At 42.5% G+C, this 25,103-nt stretch overlaps 1 protein-coding gene across 6 annotated transcripts in view; it reads left to right on the top strand.

Moving 5' to 3' along the window:
• MEGF11 (multiple EGF like domains 11) overlaps nucleotides 1–25,103 on the top strand; it is a 752,211-nt gene that overhangs the window by 300,449 nt on the left and 426,659 nt on the right. For all 6 annotated transcript variants that reach the window (XM_073653441.1, XM_073653443.1, XM_073653439.1 and 3 more), the window contains exon 5: nucleotides 2,620–2,712. In XM_073653441.1, the coding sequence (XP_073509542.1) occupies nucleotides 2,620–2,712 (93 nt within the window). The remainder of the gene's footprint in view (nucleotides 1–2,619; nucleotides 2,713–25,103) is intronic.

Here is a 25,103-nt window from a genome sequence, read left to right as displayed (position 1 = left end):
AAATCAGACTGCGCTCGGATGACTTCTGAGTGTGGTCCTATTTTCACGGACTGTCAGAATGGAGAAGGTGGGGAACTTTTTTTTTAATTTCTCCATGTATGAGAAAAACAGATGACCCTTGGACCGCTCTCTGATTAATCTATGATCAAAGTCTGATCAGAATAATAGGTCAATTTTTCTCGTATGTGGGAAAAATCGGACGCGTGAATGAGCCCTTGTAATCCGTATGTAACAATTCAAAATTTTTCCATTTAAAGCCTCATTCAGACAAGTTTTTCACATATAGAACACAAGTACCCATTATAGTCTATGGGGCTGTTCACATGTCTGTTTGTATTTTTTTTTGGGGAGGAGGGTGTTTGCGGACCGTTTGTCCACATCTTTGTGGGGGGGGAGGGTTCGTGGTCCAATAATAATTATAGAGACATGTCAGTTTTTGATCCAAGTCATGGATCAAATTGACACACGTCAAGTTAGTCTATGGGTTTCGAAAAATCACTGACAGCACGCATTGTCATCCATGTGAAATCCGTGTGCTCTCCTTTTATAGCATTATAGTGGATAGGAGAAGCTTTCTACTATTTTTTTTTTTTCATGTGAGAAAGCTACTGATGGTAAAAACTGAAACACTGACAAAACAGTTATGAAAATCTGTTCAAAAACAGTGATGAAAATAGGACTGGTTTTTGTGCATGAGAAAGATCATTGATGTCTGAATGAGACCTTACTCATTTGATCCAATTGTGCCGTTCCTTTTTGTTTTGCTAGCAATGAATGAATACATCGACAGCTGGAGGCTACCATTCCCCTTGGGAAAGAGGTGTGTCCCTATATCTTCAGCAGTGATTGGACAGTGTGGTTGTGTGTGGGGACGCACCCCCAAATTGTAGCACCCAACTGTTAATTTACTCAGTTTTAGGAGGAATAATGAGAAATGGGAAGAGCCATGAGCTACCAAAACTTGCAAGACCTGTACAAAGCAAGTCTTCCTGTGGTGACTGTTGACTTAAATGGGTTTCCCCAAAATTAGCGTTATAAAATGGGTGAACACCTTAAAATACCTGATCATTAGATTTCCAAAAGATTTATAATAAATACCTGTTGTATCTAATATGAGCTGGATATATTTAGATAAGGCTTTGCAACAATGTTTTTGGATCTCACAAGTTGGGATCTAATTCCATCCTTAAAGTGAATGTGTTGCCAGAAAATAGCAAATTGTTTAGGTCAGGTTTTAATGTTTAACATATTGTCTAAACATTTTTTATTATGATTTGTTTTTTCACTTTTTAATATCATTATCTATATTAAAAAAAATCTTGCAGTTTTCACACTGGCCACTAGACCTAATATTAGACTCAAGCTTTCTGTTATTTAAATCAATATATTGGCTCTAATCTTATTGATTTGTATACAAGTATTTTCCAAGCATGCTCTGGTCTTGGCAAAGGTCATTGTGAAGAGAAAAAGAGGAGGTGAGCTGTGACCATCACTTACTTTTAAAGTGAACCTTTCAGCTGATTCATGCTGCCCAAACCACGGGCAGCATGAATCACAGTCTGGCTGCACGATTGCAGCCAGGTATATTATTCTCTGAGATGCTCCAGTGTTTCAGATGAAATAAGCTTTGAAGATCCATCCAGGGACCAAAGCCAGAGAGGAAACTAGTCTGGCTCTGCCATTGGCTGCCTTCTTCCCGCACTGCTCCAGGTGGTCTCCCACTATGTATACACAAGGGAGAGACCTGTCAATCACCTGCAGGTGGCACTGGGAAGAGTCGGCCAGGGGCGGAGCCGGATTAATCTGGTCTCCAGTAGGGTTGAGCGAGTATGTTCTGTCCGAGTATGCTCGGCCCGAGCTCCGAGTATTTACAGCTGCTCAGTGATATGGTTGAATCGCTCCCGTGTGTATGATTTGCAACTGTTTGACAGTTTTATTACATGTGAGGAATGTGTAAGAAATAGACATTCCTCTCATGTAATAAAGCAGTCAAACAGTTGCAAATCATGCACACGGGAGCGATTTAACCTTATCACCGAGCAGCTATAAATACTCGGAGCTCGAGCCGAGCATACTCGGCGAAAGGGTTAACAGAACATACTCGCTCAACACTAGTCTCCAGCTATGGTTTCCACCTATGGTCCCCAGCCAGATCTCTAGCTGGGCTGTGATTCATGCTTCCCGCAGATTGCACAGCATGAGTTGCCTGACAGGTTACCTTTAAGGCTAGATCCAATGTTATCTACTGTATATATAGGTGTCATCTCTACATAATAGGAAGTATGAGTCTATTGTTAGATTTAGTTGCCAGTTTGAATATTGCAAGATGTTTTTTTATATAGATGGAAAATATTCTGAAAAACTTTAAAAAAATTGCATGAAAACCTGATTTAAAAATATAAGTAATTTTGTAATGACAGACTATATTTCTTTTTTTCTATATGGGACCACACACAAAACTGTAATATGGCCATGCGCTTGTGCCCTAAAAAGGTAGGAACAGAAAAATCACACTTTCTGCACTGTAAATAAGTTGATTTTTCTGTACCTTTCTTTTTTTCCATCCATTTTTTGAATGTGATCTAAGTAAGTTTTCTAACTTTTGCCTTTTCTTTACAGCCCTCTGTACGGAGGAGTGTGTACATGGGAGGTGCGTGTCACCAGATACATGTCACTGTGAACCAGGATGGGGAGGTGCAGACTGCTCTAGTGGTGAGTACTCAATGATACATAATACAGTATGTCATCCTGAACATCCTCTATAAAATCTAAATTAAAATTACGGATGGTCATTGAACTCTAAGTAAATGTTTATTAGTGGTAGAAAACGTTAAAATGTAAGCGACACCTTCTGCAAGTGATACAATGTTGCAGATCTCACTGTGGAACTCAGGCTATGTGCACATAGCGATTGCGCCTAATATCGTGTGTATACGTTCATGAGATATATATGCCTGACAATGGCCAACGCACGGACACTATGTGCAGTTAGCCTGTCAGCAGGTTTTGCTGCCGATTTATCTCTCTGCTGCAAAATCTAGAGGAAATCTCTGACACACTGAGGAAACTGAATTTTGGCAGTGAAAAAGATTTTTGTTGTTTCAGCCTCATAGCGTAATTTGTTATGAAACCCCAATTCCAAAAATGTTGTGACGCTTTGTAAACTGTAAAGGAAACAAGAATTCAATGATTTGGAAATCTCTTATAGCCATATTTTATTCACGACAGAACATAGAACACAGATCAGAAGGTGAAACTTAGATGTTTTTCCATTTCATTTGAAAAAATTAACTCATTTTGAAATTGGTGGCAGTAACACATCTCAAATAAAGTTGGGAAAGGGTTAACAAAAGGCTGGAAAAGTAAATGGTACTAATGAAGAGCAGCTGGAGCGTTTAATTTTCATCTAAATGACATGACAGTGAATAGAAAGAGTTTGTTATAGAGGCAGAGTCTCTCAGAAGCAAAGATGGTCAGGGGATTACTAATTTGTGAACAACTGCTTCTAAAAATTGTTGAACAATTTCAGTAACATGTTCATTAGCGTAACATTGGAAAGACATTGAATCTTTTGACAATGTTATGTACTATAGATGGTGGGATACTCAGAGATTCCAGAGAAATCCATGTGCACAAGGAACAAGGCCGACGGTCAATATTGGATGCTCGTGATGTACAGGCTTTCAGGCAGTACTACACTAAAAACAGGCATAATTTGGTAATACAAATCACTGCATGGGCTGAGGAATACTTCCAGAAATCATTGTCTGTGAACACAGATCTCTGTGCAATCCACAAAAGCAAGTTAAAGCTCTATCATACAAAGAAGAAGCCATATAGCAACAAAATCCAGAATCGCTTCCGTCTTCTCTGGGCCAAAGGTCATTTAAAATGGACTGAGACTGAATGGAAAATTGTTCTGTGCTCAGATGAATCAAAATGTGAAATTCTTTATGGAAACCATGGATGCCGTGTCCTGCAGACCTCAGAGGAGAGGGACCATCAAGCTTGTTATCAGCGCACAATTCAAAACCCTGCATCTCTGATGGTATGGGGTTGTATTAGTGCCTATGGCATGGGCAGCTTACACATCTATAAAAGGTGCTATCAATGGTGAGCATTATATAGCGGTTTTAGAACAACATATGCCCCCATCCATACTACATCTATTTCAGTATATTTTAGCAAGACGATGCTAAACCACTTACTGCATCCACTACAACAGCATGGTTTTGCTGAAGAAGAGTTCGGCTGATGAATCGGCCTTCTGCAGTCCACACCTTTCACCAATGGAAAATACTTGGCACATTATGAAATGAAAAGTCCAACAAACACCCAGGACTGTTGAGCAGTGAGTATCCTACATCAGACAAGAATGGGACATCATTCCTTTCCCAAAACTCAGGAAATTGGTCTCTTCACTTCCCAGATGATTGTAAAAAGAAGAGGGGATGCTACACAATGGTAGACATGGCCTTGTACCAACATTTTTGAGATGTGTTGTTGCCATCAATTTCTAAAAGAGTTAGTTTTTAAATGAAATGGAATAATGTGCTTATCAGAGACTTTTTGTAGTTTGATTTTTGAAGTTTTTGAGTGACAGCTGCAGTCCACAACACCATGGATCTATCTGACAGTAACTGTGACTGTCTGGACACAGCTACATGACACCAATGCCTCAGCTGTGATTGCTACTTCTGACCATACATGTAAAAATACCCTTAGGCCTCATTCACACATGAGTATTTTTGATCAGCATTTCATTTGTAATGTTACTACTCAACTAGTAGTGTCTTTAAAACACAGAACAAGTGTAAATATTTCAGTTATAGTTTTTCACTGTAATTTACACTCCTGTTTTTTTACACTCCTGTAATTTACACTCTTGTTTTTTTCGTACAGACACTGATGCAAAATACTGACCAAAAACTGACGCATGAATAAGTCCTTAAGGTGCATTCTCGCGTAACGTGATTTTTGTTGCAAGTTGACACAATATTGTAGATTAGTTTTTGACCATATCTTATCAATTGATTTATGACACTTAAATAAGTATTAGTAGTTTTAATTTTAATTTGTTCTGTGATACCACATAGATTGGATTCACAGATATATAAAACACGTTATATACAGTGGTGTGAAAAAGTGTTTTCCCCCTTCGTGATTTCTTATTCTTTTGCATGTTTGTCACACTTAAATATTTCAGATCACAAAATAAATGTAAATATTAGACAAAGATAACACAAGTAAACACAAAATGCAATTTTTACATGAAGGTCTTTATTATTAAGGGAAAAAGAAATTCAAACCTACAGGGTCCTGTGTGAAACAGTGATTGCCCCCTAAACCTAATAACTGGTTGGGCCACAGTTAGCAGCAACCACTGCAATCAAGCGCTAGCGATAACTGGCAATGAGTCTTTTACAATGCTCTGGAGGAATTTTGGCCACTCACCTTTGCAAAATTGTTGTAAATAAGCCACATTGGAGGATTTCAGAGCATGAACCACCTTTTTAAGGTCATGCCACAGCATCTCAATCGGATTAAGTTCAGGACTTTGACTAAGCCACTCCAAAGTCTTAATTTTGTTTTTCTTAAGCCATTCAAAGGTGGAATTGATGGTGTGTTTTGGATCATTTTCCTGCTGCATAACCCAAGTGCGCTTCAGCTTGAGGTCGCGAACCGATGGCCGGACATTCTACTTCAGGATTTTTTGGTAGCAGAATTCATGGTTCCATATTCCACAGCAAGTCTTCCAGGTCCTGAAGCAGCCAAACTGCCCCAGACCATCACACTACCACCACTATATTTTACTGTTGGTATGATGCTCCTTTTCTGAAATACTGTGTTACTTCCACACCAGATGTAATGGGACATTCACCTTCGAAAAAGTTAAACTTTTGTCTCGTCAGTCCACAGAGTATTCTCCCAAAAGTCTTTGCGATCATCAACATGTTTCCTGGCAAAACCGAGATGAGCCGTTATGTTCTCTTTTCTCAGCAGTGGTTTTCATCTTGGAACTTGCCGTGCATGGCAATTTTGCCCAGTCTCTTTCTTATGGTAGAGTCATGAAAACTGACATTAACTGAGGCAAGTGAGGCCTGGATGTTGTTGTTGGGTCCTTTGTGACCTCTTGGATGAGTCGTCGCTGCGCTCTTGGGGTAATTTTGGTCAGCCAGCCACTCCTGGGAAGGTTCACCACTGTTCCATGTTTTCGCCATTTGTGGATAATGGCTCAAACTGTGGTTCGCTGGAGTTCCAAAGTTTTAGAAATGGCTTTATAACTTTTTCCAGACTGATAGATCTCAATTACTTTTTCTTATTTGTTCCCGAATTTCTTTGGATCGCATCATGATGTTTAGCTTTTGAGGATCTTGTGGTCTACTTCACTTTGTCAAGCAGGTCCTATTTAAGTGATTTCTTGATTGAGAACATATATGGCAGTGATCAGGCCTGTGTGTGGCTAGAGAAATTGAACTCAGTTTCCCAAAGATGTGATAAACCACAGTTAATTTATGTTTTAAGGTGGAAGGGTGGGGACAATCACACGGGGCCTGTAGGTTTGGATTTCTTTTTCCCTTAATAATAAAGACCTTCATTTAAAAATTGCATTTTGTGTTTACTTGTGTTATCTTTGTCTAATATTTACATTTGTTTTGTGATCTGAAACATTTAAGTGTGACAAACATGCAAAAGAATAAGAAATCAGGAAGGGGGTAAACACTTTTTCACATAACTGTAATACTCACATTTACAGTAATTAAATAAATGAAAGCACTCCAAAGCTATGTTCATATCCTTTTCACAAAATTCACAAAATAAAAAAAAATGGAATCAAACAATGAAAGGGGAAAAAAAGCATTGTAGTGAGCGCTGTCACTAAACTAAGACATGTTAAAAAGGAAAAAGCTGACATTTATTGATAAAAGCAATGCTAAAAGGATAAGGCTGTATTCGTATCATTTTCACAAAACCTCCAAATTAAAAGAAAAACGCTCAAACACAAGCACAGCTCAATATTTACCTGTAAAGGACAACTGAGTGACTCCGGGGTCAATGATCGGGGAGCGAGCGTACGTAAAAATGAGCAAAACACTTGTTAAAAATCATAGTTCTTGGTAAAACGTCTTCTTGTGTAAGCAACAGATGTGCTGCCGGTAAAATGATGATCTGTGCACATAGAACATTTTGTGTGAATACAACGAGGTCGGCCTAGTTAATCAGGCCATTAACCGTTCGCTGTCTGGATTGCATACAGCCGACAGGCAGTCCTTTCGTGTCCGCAGTTGTCACCTCTTATTCTACTGTTATTCCAGTATTATTTCTACTATGATTATCTGTGGAAAGCTGTGGCAATCCCTATTGGTAATGTTACATGTAAATTCAGAACAGTTAGGCCTCTTTCGTGTTTCCAGTACGTGATGTATCAGTTTTTTACGTGGATGCCACACGTACAAAATATAACCTATGCGGCTATGCACATGTCCGTGATTTTACACAGACCGTGTGTCCATGTAAAACACACAGTCCATTTTTTTTCTCTCAGCACGGACGACAAGGGCCAAAAGAAGTGCATTGGTTCGTAAAAAACACACATGGCATCAGTGCGTGTGCTGTCCGTGTTTAACATTGCAAAGTACAAGAGAAGCTTAGTAATTTATTTTTTTATTTATCCATACCGGAAAAATACTGATGGTAAAAACGTACACCCGGATGACACACTGATGGTAAAAACGGACACATGGATGGCACACTGATGGTAAAAACAGACACACTGATGACACACTGATGGTAAAAACAGACACACTGATGACACACTGATGGTAAAAACGGACACATGGATGACACACTGATGGTAAAAACAGACACACTGATGACACACTGATGGTAAAACGGACACATGGATGACACAATGATGGTAAAAACAGACACACTGATGACACACTGATGGTAAAAACAGACACACTGATGACACACTGATGGTAAAAACGGACACATGGATGACACACTGATGGTAAAAACAGACACACCGATGACACACTGATGGTAAAACGGACACATGGATGACACAATGATGGTAAAAGGTAAAAACGGACACACGGATGGCACACTGATGGTAAAAACGGACACACGGATGACACACTGATGGTAAAACGGACACACGGATGGCACACTGATGGTAAAAACGGACACACGGCACACTGATGGTAAAACGGGCACACTGATGGTAAAACGGGCACACTGATGGTAAATAAAAACTGAAACACTGATGGTAAAAACGAACAGATGGATGACACACTGATGGTAAAAACGGACACATGGATGACACACTGATGGTAAAAACGAACAGATGGATGACACACTGATGGTAAAAACGAACAGATGGATGACACACTGATGGTAAAAATGGACACACGGATGACACACTGATGGTAAAAACGGACACACGGATGACACGCTGATGGTAAAAATGGACACACAGATGGCACACTGATGGTAAAAACGAACACCCGGATGACAAACTGATGGTAAAAACGGACACACGGATGAAACACTGATGGTAAAAACGGACACACGGATGAAACACTAATGGTAAAAACGGACACACGGATGAAACACTGATGGTAAAAACGGACACACGGATGAAACACTAATGGTAAAAACGGACACACTGATGACACACTGATGGTAAAATGGAAATCTGGATGACACACTGATGGTAAAATCTGACACACTAATGACACATTGATGGTAAAACGGACACACGGATGGCGCACTGATGGGAAAAATGGACACACTGATGGTAAAACGGACACACGGATGACACACTGATGGTAAAACGAACACCCGGATGACAAACTGATGGTAAAAACAAACACCCGGATGACAAACTGATGGTAAAAACGAACACACGGATGACACACTGATGGTAAAAACGGAGACATTGATGACACACTGATGGTAAAAACGGACACACGGATGACACACTGATGGTAAAAACGGACACACGGATGACACTCTGATGGTAAAAACGTACACACGGATGGCACACTGATGATAAAGATGGACACCCGGACGACACACTGATGGTAAAAACTGACAGAATGATGGTAAAACGGACACCCGGATGACACACTGATGGTAAAAACGGACACATGGATGACACAATGATGGTAAAAGGTAAAAACGGACACACGGATGGCACACTGATGGTAAAAACGGACACATGGATGACACTCATGGTAAAAACGGACACATGGATGACACACTGATGGTAAAACGGACACACGGATGGCACACTGATGGTAAAAACGGACACACGGCACACTGATGGTAAAACGGGCACACTGATGGTAAATAAAAACTGAAACACTGATGGTAAAAACGGACACACGGATGACACACTGATGGTAAAAATGGACACATGAATGACACACTGATGGTAAAAACGGACACATGGATGACACACTGATGGTAAAAACAGACACACGGATGACACACTAATGGTAAAAACGGACATCCGGATGACACACTGATGGTAAAAACGGACACACGGATGACACACTGATGGTAAAAATGGACACATGAATGACACACTGATGGTAAAAACGGACACATGGATGACACACTGATGGTAAAAACGGACACATGGATGACACACTGATGGTAAAAATGGACACATGAATGACACACTGATGGTAAAAACGGACACATGGATGACACACTGATGGTAAAAACAGACACACGGATGACACACTAATGGTAAAAACGGACATCCGGATGACACACTGATGGTAAAAACGGACACACGGATGACACGCTGATGGTAAAAATGGACACACAGATGGCACACTGATGGTAAAAACGAACACCCGGATGACAAACTGATGGTAAAAACGGACACACGGATGAAACACTGATGGTAAAAACGGACACACGGATGAAACACTAATGGTAAAAACGGACACACGGATGACACACTGATGGTAAAAACAGACACACTGATGACACACTGATGGTAAAATGGAAATCTGGATGACACACTGATGGTAAAATCTGACACACTAATGACACATTGATGGTAAAACGGACACACGGATGGCGCACTGATGGTAAAAATGGACACACTGATGGTAAAACGAACACCCGGATGACAAACTGATGGTAAAAATAAACACCCGGATGACACGCTGATGGTAAAACGAATACCCGGATGGTAAAAACGAACACACGGATGACAAACTGATGGTAAAAACGAACACACGGATGACACACTGATGGTAAAAACAGACACACGGATGACACACTGATGGTAAAAACGGACACACGGATGACACACTGATGGTAAAAACGGAGACATTGATGACACACTGATGGTAAAAACGGACACACGGATGACACACTGATGGTAAAAACGGACACACGGATGACACTCTGATGGTAAAAACGTACACACGGATGGCACACTGATGATAAAGATGGACACCCGGATGACACACTGATGGTAAAAACGGACACACGGATGACACACTGATGGTAAAAACTGACAGAATGATGGTAAAACGGACACCCGGATGACACACTGATGGTAAAAACGGACACACGGATGAAACACTGTTGGTAAAAATGGACACACGGATGACACACTGATGGTAAAAACGAACACCCGGATGACAAACTGATGGTAAAAACGGACACCTGGATGACACACTGATAGTAAAAACGGACACACGGATGACACATTAATAGTAAAAACGGACACATGGATAACACACTGATGGTAAAAACGGACACATGGATGGCACACTGATGGTAAATAAAAACTGAAACACTGATGGTAAAAACGGACACATGGATGACACACTGATGGTAAAAACGGACACATGGATGGCACACTGATGGTAAATAAAAACTGAAACACTGATGGTAAAACGAACACACTGATGGTAAAACGGACACCCGGATGACACACTGATGGTAAAAACGGACACACTGATGACACACTGATGGTAAAAACAGACACACGGATGACACACTGATGGTAAAAACGGACACCGAGATGACACACTGATGGTAAAAACGGACAGCGAGATGACACACTGATGGTAAAAACGGACACACGGATGACACACTGATGGTAAAAACGGACACACGGATGACACACTGATGGTAAAAACGGACACCGAGATGACACACTGATGGTAAATAAAAACTGAAACACTGATGGTAAAACGAACACACTGATGGTAAAACGGACACCCGGATGACACACTGATGGTAAAAACGGACACACTGATGACACACTGATGGTAAAAACGGACACACGGATGACACACTGATGGTAAAAACAGACACACGGATGACACACTGATGGTAAAAACAGACACACTGATGACACACTGATGGTAAAAACAGACACACTGATGACACACTGATGGTAAAAACGGACACATGGATGACACACTGATGGTAAAAACAGACACACCGATGACACACTGATGGTAAAACGGACACATGGATGACACAATGATGGTAAAAGGTAAAAACGGACACACGGATGGCACACTGATGGTAAAAACGGACACACCGATGACACACTGATGGTAAAACGGACACACGGATGGCACACTGATGGTAAAAACGGACACACGGCACACTGATGGTAAAACGGGCACACTGATGGTAAAACGGGCACACTGATGGTAAATAAAAACTGAAACACTGATGGTAAAAACGAACAGATGGATGACACACTGATGGTAAAAACGGACACATGGATGACACACTGATGGTAAAAACGAACAGATGGATGACACACTGATGGTAAAAACGAACAGATGGATGACACACTGATGGTAAAAATGGACACACGGATGACACACTGATGGTAAAAACGGACACACGGATGACACGCTGATGGTAAAAATGGACACACAGATGGCACACTGATGGTAAAAACGAACACCCGGATGACAAACTGATGGTAAAAACGGACACACGGATGAAACACTGATGGTAAAAACGGACACACGGATGAAACACTAATGGTAAAAACGGACACACGGATGAAACACTGATGGTAAAAACGGACACACGGATGAAACACTAATGGTAAAAACGGACACACTGATGACACACTGATGGTAAAATGGAAATCTGGATGACACACTGATGGTAAAATCTGACACACTAATGACACATTGATGGTAAAACGGACACACGGATGGCGCACTGATGGGAAAAATGGACACACTGATGGTAAAACGGACACACGGATGACACACTGATGGTAAAACGAACACCCGGATGACAAACTGATGGTAAAAACAAACACCCGGATGACAAACTGATGGTAAAAACGAACACACGGATGACACACTGATGGTAAAAACGGAGACATTGATGACACACTGATGGTAAAAACGGACACACGGATGACACACTGATGGTAAAAACGGACACACGGATGACACTCTGATGGTAAAAACGTACACACGGATGGCACACTGATGATAAAGATGGACACCCGGACGACACACTGATGGTAAAAACTGACAGAATGATGGTAAAACGGACACCCGGATGACACACTGATGGTAAAAACGGACACATGGATGACACAATGATGGTAAAAGGTAAAAACGGACACACGGATGGCACACTGATGGTAAAAACGGACACATGGATGACACTGATGGTAAAAACGGACACATGGATGACACACTGATGGTAAAACGGACACACGGATGGCACACTGATGGTAAAAACGGACACACGGCACACTGATGGTAAAACGGGCACACTGATGGTAAATAAAAACTGAAACACTGATGGTAAAAACGGACAGATGGATGACACACTGATGGTAAAAACGGACACATGGATGACACACTGATGGTAAAAATGGACACATGAATGACACACTGATGGTAAAAACGGACACATGGATGACACACTGATGGTAAAAACAGACACACGGATGACACACTAATGGTAAAAACGGACATCCGGATGACACACTGATGGTAAAAACGGACACACGGATGACACGCTGATGGTAAAAATGGACACACAGATGGCACACTGATGGTAAAAACGAACACCCGGATGACAAACTGATGGTAAAAACGGACACACGGATGAAACACTGATGGTAAAAACGGACACACGGATGACACACTGATGGTAAAAACAGACACACTGATGACACACTGATGGTAAAATGGAAATCTGGATGACACACTGATGGTAAAATCTGACACACTAATGACACATTGATGGTAAAACGGACACACGGATGGCGCACTGATGGTAAAAATGGACACACTGATGGTAAAACGAACACCCGGATGACAAACTGATGGTAAAAATAAACACCCGGATGACACGCTGATGGTAAAACGAATACCCGGATGACAAACTGATGGTAAAAACGAACACACGGATGACAAACTGATGGTAAAAACGAACACACGGATGACACACTGATGGTAAAAACAGACACACGGATGACACACTGATGGTAAAAACGGACACACGGATGACACACTGATGGTAAAAACGGAGACATTGATGACACACTGATGGTAAAAACGGACACACGGATGACACACTGATGGTAAAAACGGACACACGGATGACACTCTGATGGTAAAAACGTACACACGGATGGCACACTGATGATAAAGATGGACACCCGGATGACACACTGATGGTAAAAACGGACACACGGATGACACACTGATGGTAAAAACTGACAGAATGATGGTAAAACGGACACCCGGATGACACACTGATGGTAAAAACGGACACACGGATGAAACACTGTTGGTAAAAATGGACACACGGATGACACACTGATGGTAAAAACGAACACCCGGATGACAAACTGATGGTAAAAACGGACACCTGGATGACACACTGATAGTAAAAACGGACACACGGATGACACATTAATAGTAAAAACGGACACATGGATGACACACTGATGGTAAAAACGGACACATGGATGGCACACTGATGGTAAATAAAAACTGAAACACTGATGGTAAAAACGGACACATGGATGACACACTGATGGTAAAAACGGACACATGGATGGCACACTGATGGTAAATAAAAACTGAAACACTGATGGTAAAACGAACACACTGATGGTAAAACGGACACGCGGATGACACACTGATGGTAAAAACGGACACACTGATGGTAAAAACAGACACACGGATGACACACTGATGGTAAAAACGGACACCGAGATGACACACTGATGGTAAAAACGGACAGCGAGATGACACACTGATGGTAAAAACGGACACACGGATGACACACTGATGGTAAAAACGGACACACGGATGACACACTGATGGTAAAAACGGACACCGAGATGACACACTGATGGTAAATAAAAACTGAAACACTGATGGTAAAACGAACACACTGATGGTAAAACGGACACCCGGATGACACACTGATGGTAAAAACTGACACACTGATGACACACTGATGGTAAAAACGGACACACGGATGACACACTGATGGTAAAAACAGACACACGGATGACACACTGATGGTAAAAACGGACACCGAGATGACACACTGATGGTAAAAACGGACACACGGATGACACACTGGTAAAAACGGACACACGGATGACACACTGATGGTAAAAACGGACACCGAGATGACACACTGATGGTAAAAACGGACACCGAGATGACACGCTAATGGTAAAAACGGACACAGAGATGACACACTGATGGTAAAACGGACACACGGATGAAACACTGTTGGTAAAAATGGATACACGGATGACACACTGATGGTAAAAACGAACACCCGGATGACAAACTGATGGTAAAAACGGACACCGAGATGACACACTGATGGTAAAAACGGACACCGAGATGACACACTGATGGTAAAAACGGACACACGGATGACACACTGATGGTAAAAACGGACACCGAGATGACACACTGATGGTAAAAACGGACACACGGATGACACACTAATGGTAAAAACGGACATCCGGATGACACACTGATGGTAAAAACGGACACATGGATGGCACACTGATGGTAAATAAAAACTGAAACATTGATGGTAAAACGAACACACTGATGGTAAAACGGACACCCGGATGACACACTGATGGTAAAAACGGACACACTGATGACACACTGATGGTAAAAACGGACACACGGATGACACACTGATGGTAAAAACAGACACACGGATGACACACTGGTGGTAAAAACGGACACCGAGATGACACACTGATGGTAAAAACGGACACACGGATGACACACTGATGGTAAAAACGGACACCGAGATGACACACTGATGGTAAAAACGGACACCGAGATGACACACTGATGGTAAAAACAGACACACAGATGACACACTAATGGTAAAAACGGACATCCGGATGACACACTTATGGTATAAACGGACACATGGATGACACACTGATGGTAAATAAAAACTGAAACACTGATGGTAAAACGAACACACTGATGGTAAAACGGACACCCGGATGACACACTGATGGTAAAAACGGACACCGAGATGACACACTGATGGTAAAAACGGACACACGGATGACACACTGATGGTAAAAACGGACACCGAGATGACACACTGATGGTAAAAACAGACACACGGATGACACACTAATGGTAAAAACGGACATCCAGATGACACACTTATGGTAAAAACGGACACCGAGATGACACACTGATGGTAAAAACGGACACACGGATGACACACTGATGGTAAAAACGGACACCGAGATGACACACTGATGGTAAAAACGGACACACGGATGACACACTGATGGTAAAAACGGACACCGAGATGACACACTGATGGTAAAAACAGACACACGGATGACACACTAATGGTAAAAACGGACATCCAGATGACACACTGATGGTAAAAACGGACACACCGATGACAAACTGATGGTAAAAACGGACACACGGATGAAACACTGATGGTAAAAACGGACACACGGATGAAACACTGATGGTAAAAACAGACACACAGATGACACACTAATGGTAAAAACGGACATCCGGATGACACACTTATGGTATAAACGGACACATGGATGACACACTGATGGTAAATAAAAACTGAAACACTGATGGTAAAACGAACACACTGATGGTAAAACGGACACCCGGATGACACACTGATGGTAAAAACGGACACCGAGATGACACACTGATGGTAAAAACGGACACACGGATGACACACTGATGGTAAAAACGGACACCGAGATGACACACTGATGGTAAAAACAGACACACGGATGACACACTAATGGTAAAAACGGACATCCAGATGACACACTGATGGTAAAAACGGACACACGGATGACACACTGATGGTAAAAACGGACACCGAGATGACACACTGATGGTAAAAACGGACACACGGATGACACACTGATGGTAAAAACGGACACCGAGATGACACACTGATGGTAAAAACAGACACACGGATGACACACTAATGGTAAAAACGGACATCCAGATGACACACTGATGGTAAAAACGGACACACCGATGACAAACTGATGGTAAAAACGGACACACGGATGAAACACTGATGGTAAAAACGGACACACGGATGAAACACTGATGGTAAAAACAGACACACTGATGACACACTGATGGTAAAATGGAAATCTGGATGACACACTGATGGTAAAATCTGACACACTAATGACACATTGATGGTAAAACGGACACACTGATGGTAAAAATGGACACACTGATGGTAAAACGGACACACGGATGACACACTGATGGTAAAACGAACACCCGGATGACAAACTGATGGTAAAAACAAACACCCGGATGACACGCTGATGGTAAAACGAATACCCGGATGACAAACTGATGGTAAAAACGGAGACATTGATGACACACTGATGGTAAAAACGGACACACGGATGACACACTGATGGTAAAAACGGACACACGGATGACACTCTGGTAAAAACGTACACACGGATGGCACACTGATGATAAAGATGGACACCCGGACGACACACTGATGGTAAAAACTGACAGAATGATGGTAAAACGGACACCCGGATGACACACTGATGGTAAAAACGGACACACGGATGACACACTAATGGTAAAAACGGACACAGAGATGACACACTGATGGTAAAAACGGACACACGGATGAAACACTGTTGGTAAAAATGGACACACGGATGACACACTAATAGTAATAACGGACACATGGATGACACACTGATGGTAAAAACGGACACATGGATGGCACACTGATGGTAAAACAGACACACGGATGGCACACTGATGGTAAATAAAAACTGAAACACTGATGGTAAAAACGGACACACGGATGGCACACTGATGGTAAATAAAAACTGAAACCCTGATGGTAAAAACGGACACATGGATGACACACTGATGGTAAAAACGGACACATGGATGGCACACTGATGGTAAAAACGGACACCGAGATGACACACTGATGGTAAAAACAGACACACGGATGACACACTAATGGTAAAAACGGACATCCGGATGACACACTGATGGTAAAAACGGACACATGGATGGCACACTGATGGTAAATAAAAACTGAAACACTGATGGTAAAACGAACACACTGATGGTAAAACGGACACCCGGATGACACACTGATGGTAAAAACGGACACACGGATGACACACTGATGGTAAAAACAGACACACGGATGACACACTGATGGTAAAAACGGACACCGAGATGACACACTGATGGTAAAAACGGACACCGAGATGACACACTGATGGTAAAAACGGACACACGGATGACACACTGATGGTAAAAACGGACACACTGATGACACACTGATGGTAAAAACGGACACACGGATGACACACTGATGGTAAAAACGGACACCGAGATGACACACTGATGGTAAAAACGGACACCGAGATGACACACTGATGGTAAAAACGGACACACGGATGACACACTAATGGTAAAAACGGACATCCGGATGACACACTGATGGTAAAAACGGACACATGGATGGCACACTGATGGTAAATAAAAACTGAAACACTGATGGTAAAACGAACACACTGATGGTAAAACGGACACCCGGATGACACACTGATGGTAAAAACGGACACACTGATGACACACTGATGGTAAAAACAGACACACGGATGACACACTGATGGTAAAAACGGACACCGAGATGACACACTGATGGTAAAAACGGACACACGGATGACACACTGATGGTAAAAACGGACACCGAGATGACACACTGATGGTAAAAACGGACACCGAGATGACACACTGATGGTAAAAACAGACACACGGATGACACACTAATGGTAAAAACGGACATCCGGATGACACACTTATGGTATAAACGGACACATGGATGACACACTGATGGTAAATAAAAACTGAAACACTGATGGTAAAACGAACACACTGATGGTAAAACGGACACCCGGATGACACACTGATGGTAAAAACGGACACCGAGATGACACACTGATGGTAAAAACGGACACACGGATGACACACTGATGGTAAAAACGGACACCGAGATGACACACTGATGGTAAAAACGGACACACGGATGACACACTGGTAAAAACGGACACACGGATGACACACTGATGGTAAAAACGGACACCGAGATGACACGCTAATGGTAAAAACGGACACAGAGATGACACACTGATGGTAAAAACGGACACACGGATGAAACACTGTTGGTAAAAATGGATACACGGATGACACACTGATGGTAAAAACGAACACCCGGATGACAAACTGATGGTAAAAACGGACACCGAGATGACACACTGATGGTAAAAACGGACACCGAGATGACACACTGATGGTAAAAACGGACACACGGATGACACACTGATGGTAAAAACGGACACCGAGATGACACACTGATGGTAAAAACGGACACACGGATGACACACTAATGGTAAAAACGGACATCCGGATGACACACTGATGGTAAAAACGGACACATGGATGGCACACTGATGGTAAATAAAAACTGAAACACTGATGGTAAAACGAACACACTGATGGTAAAACGGACACCCGGTTGACACACTGATGGTAAAAACGGACACACTGATGACACACTGATGGTAAAAACGGACACACGGATGACACACTGATGGTAAAAACAGACACACGGATGACACACTGATGGTAAAAACGGACCCCGAGATGACACACTGATGGTAAAAACGGACACACGGATGACACACTGATGGTAAAAACGGACACCGAGATGACACACTGATGGTAAAAACGGACACCGAGATGACACACTGATGGTAAAAACAGACACACAGATGACGCACTAATGGTAAAAACGGACATCCGGATGACACACTTATGGTATAAACGGACACATGGATGACACACTGATGGTAAATAAAAACTGAAACACTGATGGTAAAACGAACACACTGATGGTAAAACGGACACCCGGATGACACACTGATGGTAAAAACGGACACCGAGATGACACACTGATGGTAAAAACGGACACACGGATGACACACTGATGGTAAAAACGGACACCGAGATGACACACTGATGGTAAAAACAGACACACGGATGACACACTAATGGTAAAAACGGACATCCAGATGACACACTGATGGTAAAAACGGACACACGGATGACACACTGATGGTAAAAACGGACACCGAGATGACACACTGATGGTAAAAACGGACACACGGATGACACACTGATGGTAAAAACGGACACCGAGATGACACACTGATGGTAAAAACAGACACACGGATGACACACTAATGGTAAAAACGGACATCCAGATGACACACTGATGGTAAAAACGGACACACCGATGACAAACTGATGGTAAAAACGGACACACGGATGAAACACTGATGGTAAAAACGGACACACGGATGAAACACTGATGGTAAAAACAGACACACTGATGACACACTGATGGTAAAATGGAAATCTGGATGACACACTGATGGTAAAATCTGACACACTAATGACACATTGATGGTAAAACGGACACACTGATGGTAAAAATGGACACACTGATGGTAAAACGGACACACGGATGACACACTGATGGTAAAACGAACACCCGGATGACAAACTGATGGTAAAAACAAACACCCGGATGACACGCTGATGGTAAAACGAATACCCGGATGACAAACTGATGGTAAAAACGGAGACATTGATGACACACTGATGGTAAAAACGGACACACGGATGACACACTGATGGTAAAAACGGACACACGGATGACACTCTGGTAAAAACGTACACACGGATGGCACACTGATGATAAAGATGGACACCCGGACGACACACTGATGGTAAAAACTGACAGAATGATGGTAAAACGGACACCCGGATGACACACTGATGGTAAAAACGGACACACGGATGACACACTAATGGTAAAAACGGACACAGAGATGACACACTGATGGTAAAAACGGACACACGGATGAAACACTGTTGGTAAAAATGGACACACGGATGACACACTAATAGTAATAACGGACACATGGATGACACACTGATGGTAAAAACGGACACATGGATGGCACACTGATGGTAAAACAGACACACGGATGGCACACTGATGGTAAATAAAAACTGAAACACTGATGGTAAAAACGGACACACGGATGGCACACTGATGGTAAATAAAAACTGAAACCCTGATGGTAAAAACGGACACATGGATGACACACTGATGGTAAAAACGGACACATGGATGGCACACTGATGGTAAAAACGGACACCGAGATGACACACTGATGGTAAAAACAGACACACGGATGACACACTAATGGTAAAAACGGACATCCGGATGACACACTGATGGTAAAAACGGACACATGGATGGCACACTGATGGTAAATAAAAACTGAAACACTGATGGTAAAACGAACACACTGATGGTAAAACGGACACCCGGATGACACACTGATGGTAAAAACGGACACACGGATGACACACTGATGGTAAAAACAGACACACGGATGACACACTGATGGTAAAAACGGACACCGAGATGACACACTGATGGTAAAAACGGACACCGAGATGACACACTGATGGTAAAAACGGACACACGGATGACACACTGATGGTAAAAACGGACACACTGATGACACACTGATGGTAAAAACGGACACACGGATGACACACTGATGGTAAAAACGGACACCGAGATGACACACTGATGGTAAAAACGGACACCGAGATGACACACTAATGGTAAAAACGGACATCCGGATGACACACTGATGGTAAAAACGGACACATGGATGGCACACTGATGGTAAATAAAAACTGAAACACTGATGGTAAAACGAACACACTGATGGTAAAACGGACACCCGGATGACACACTGATGGTAAAAACGGACACACTGATGACACACTGATGGTAAAAACAGACACACGGATGACACACTGATGGTAAAAACGGACACCGAGATGACACACTGATGGTAAAAACGGACACACGGATGACACACTGATGGTAAAAACGGACACCGAGATGACACACTGATGGTAAAAACGGACACCGAGATGACACACTGATGGTAAAAACAGACACACGGATGACACACTAATGGTAAAAACGGACATCCGGATGACACACTTATGGTATAAACGGACACATGGATGACACACTGATGGTAAATAAAAACTGAAACACTGATGGTAAAACGAACACACTGATGGTAAAACGGACACCCGGATGACACACTGATGGTAAAAACGGACACCGAGATGACACACTGATGGTAAAAACGGACACACGGATGACACACTGATGGTAAAAACGGACACCGAGATGACACACTGATGGTAAAAACAGACACACGGATGACACACTAATGGTAAAAACGGACATCCAGATGACACACTGATGGTAAAAACGGACACACGGATGACACGCTGATGGTAAAAACGGACACACCGATGACAAACTGATGGTAAAAACGGACACACGGATGAAACACTGATGGTAAAAACGGACACACGGATGAAACACTGATGGTAAAAACAGACACACTGATGACACACTGATGGTAAAATGGAAATCTGGATGACACACTGATGGTAAAATCTGACACACTAATGACACATTGATGGTAAAACGGACACACTGATGGCGCACTGATGGTAAAAATGGACACACTGATGGTAAAACGGACACACGGATGACACACTGATGGTAAAACGAACACCCGGATGACAAACTGATGGTAAAAACGGAGACATTGATGACACACTGATGGTAAAAACGGACACACGGATGACACACTGATGGTAAAAACGGACACACGGATGACACTCTGGTAAAAACGTACACACGGATGGCACACTGATGATAAAGATGGACACCCGGACGACACACTGATGGTAAAAACTGACAGAATGATGGTAAAACGGACACCCGGATGACACACTGATGGTAAAAACGGACACACGGATGACACACTAATGGTAAAAACGGACACAGAGATGACACACTGATGGTAAAAACGGACACACGGATGAAACACTGTTGGTAAAAATGGACACACGGATGACACACTAATAGTAAAAACGGACACATGGATGACACACTGATGGTAAAAACGGACACACGGATGACACACTAATAGTAAAAACGGACACATGGATGACACACTGATGGTAAAAACGGACACATGGATGGCACACTGATGGTAAAACAGACACACGGATGGCACACTGATGGTAAATAAAAACTGAAACACTGATGGTAAAAACGGACACACGGATGGCACACTGATGGTAAAAACGGTCACACGGATGGCACACTGATGGTAAAAACGGACACACGGATGGCACACTGATGGTAAATAAAAACTGAAACACTGATGGTAAAAACGGACACATGGATGCCACACTGATGGTAAAAACGGACACATGGATGGCACACTGATGGTAAAAACGGACACCGAGATGACACACTGATGGTAAAAACAGACACACGGATGACACACTAATGGTAAAAACGGACATCCGGATGACACACTGATGGTAAAAACGGACACATGGATGGCACACTGATGGTAAATAAAAACTGGAACACTGATGGTAAAACGAACACACTGATGGTAAAACGGACACCCGGATGACACACTGATGGTAAAAACGGACACACGGATGACACACTGATGGTAAAAACAGACACACGGATGACACACTGATGGTAAAAACGGACACCGAGATGACACACTGATGGTAAAAACGGACACCGAGATGACACACTGATGGTAAAAACGGACACACGGATGACACACTGATGGTAAAAACGGACACATGGATGGCACACTGATGGTAAATAAAAACTGAAACACTGATGGTAAAACGAACACACTGATGGTAAAACGGACACCCGGATGACACACTGATGGTAAAAACGGACACACTGATGACACACTGATGGTAAAAACGGACACACGGATGACACACTGATGGTAAAAACAGACACACGGATGACACACTGATGGTAAAAACGGACACCGAGATGACACACTGATGGTAAAAACGGACACCGAGATGACACACTGATGGTAAAAACGGACACCGAGATGACACACTGATGGTAAAAACGGACACCGAGATGACACACTGATGGTAAAAACAGACACACGGATGACACACTAATGGTAAAAACGGACACACGGATGACACACTGATGGTAAAAACGGACACATGGATGGCACACTGATGGTAAAAACGGACACACGGATGACACACTGATGGTAAAAACGGACACACGGATGACACACTGATGGTAAAAACGGACACACGGATGACACACTGATGGTAAAAACGGACACACGGATGACACTCTGATGGTAAAAACGTACACACGGATGACACACTGATGGTAAAAACGGACACACGGATGACACTCTGATGGTAAAAACGTACACACGGATGACACACTGATGGTAAAAACGGACACCGAGATGACACACTGATGGTAAAAACAGACACACGGATGACACACTAATGGTAAAAACGGACATCCGGATGACACACTGATGGTAAAAACGGACACATGGATGACACACTGATGGTAAATAAAAACTGAAACACTGATGGTAAAACGAACACACTGATGGTAAAACGGACACCCGGATGACACACTGATGGTAAAAACGGACACACTGATGACACACTGATGGTAAAAACGGACACACTGATGACACACTGATGGTAAAAACGGACACACGGATGACACACTGATGGTAAAAACGGACACCGAGATGACACACTGATGGTAAAAACGGACACACGGATGACACACTGATGGTAAAAACGTACACACGGATGACACTCTGATGGTAAAAACGGACACCGAGATGACACACTGATGGTAAAAACGGACACCGAGATGACACACTGATGGTAAAAACGGACACACGGATGACACACTTATGGTAAAAACGGACACCGAGATGACACACTGATGGTAAAAACGGACACCGAGATGACACACTGATGGTAAAAACAGACACACGGATGACACACTAATGGTAAAAACGGACATCCGGATGACACACTTATGGTATAAACGGACACATGGATGACACACTGATGGTAAATAAAAACTGAAACACTGATGGTAAAACGAACACACTGATGGTAAAACGGACACCCGGATGACACACTGATGGTAAAAACGGACACCGAGATGACACACTGATGGTAAAAACGGACACACGGATGACACACTGATGGTAAAAACGGACACCGAGATGACACACTGATGGTAAAAACAGACACACGGATGACACACTAATGGTAAAAACGGACATCCAGATGACACACTGATGGTAAAAACGGACACACGGATGACACGCTGATGGTAAAAACGGACACACCGATGACAAACTGATGGTAAAAACGGACACACGGATGAAACACTGATGGTAAAAACGGACACACGGATGAAACACTGATGGTAAAAACAGACACACTGATGACACACTGATGGTAAAATGGAAATCTGGATGA

This window comes from Phyllobates terribilis, unplaced genomic scaffold (assembly GCF_046119375.1).
Source record: "Phyllobates terribilis strain yellow unplaced genomic scaffold, ASM4611937v1 Scaffold_11__3_contigs__length_659146591, whole genome shotgun sequence".
Taxonomy (NCBI): Eukaryota; Metazoa; Chordata; class Amphibia; order Anura; family Dendrobatidae; genus Phyllobates; species Phyllobates terribilis.
This window is presented reverse-complemented; position numbering and strand designations above follow the sequence as displayed.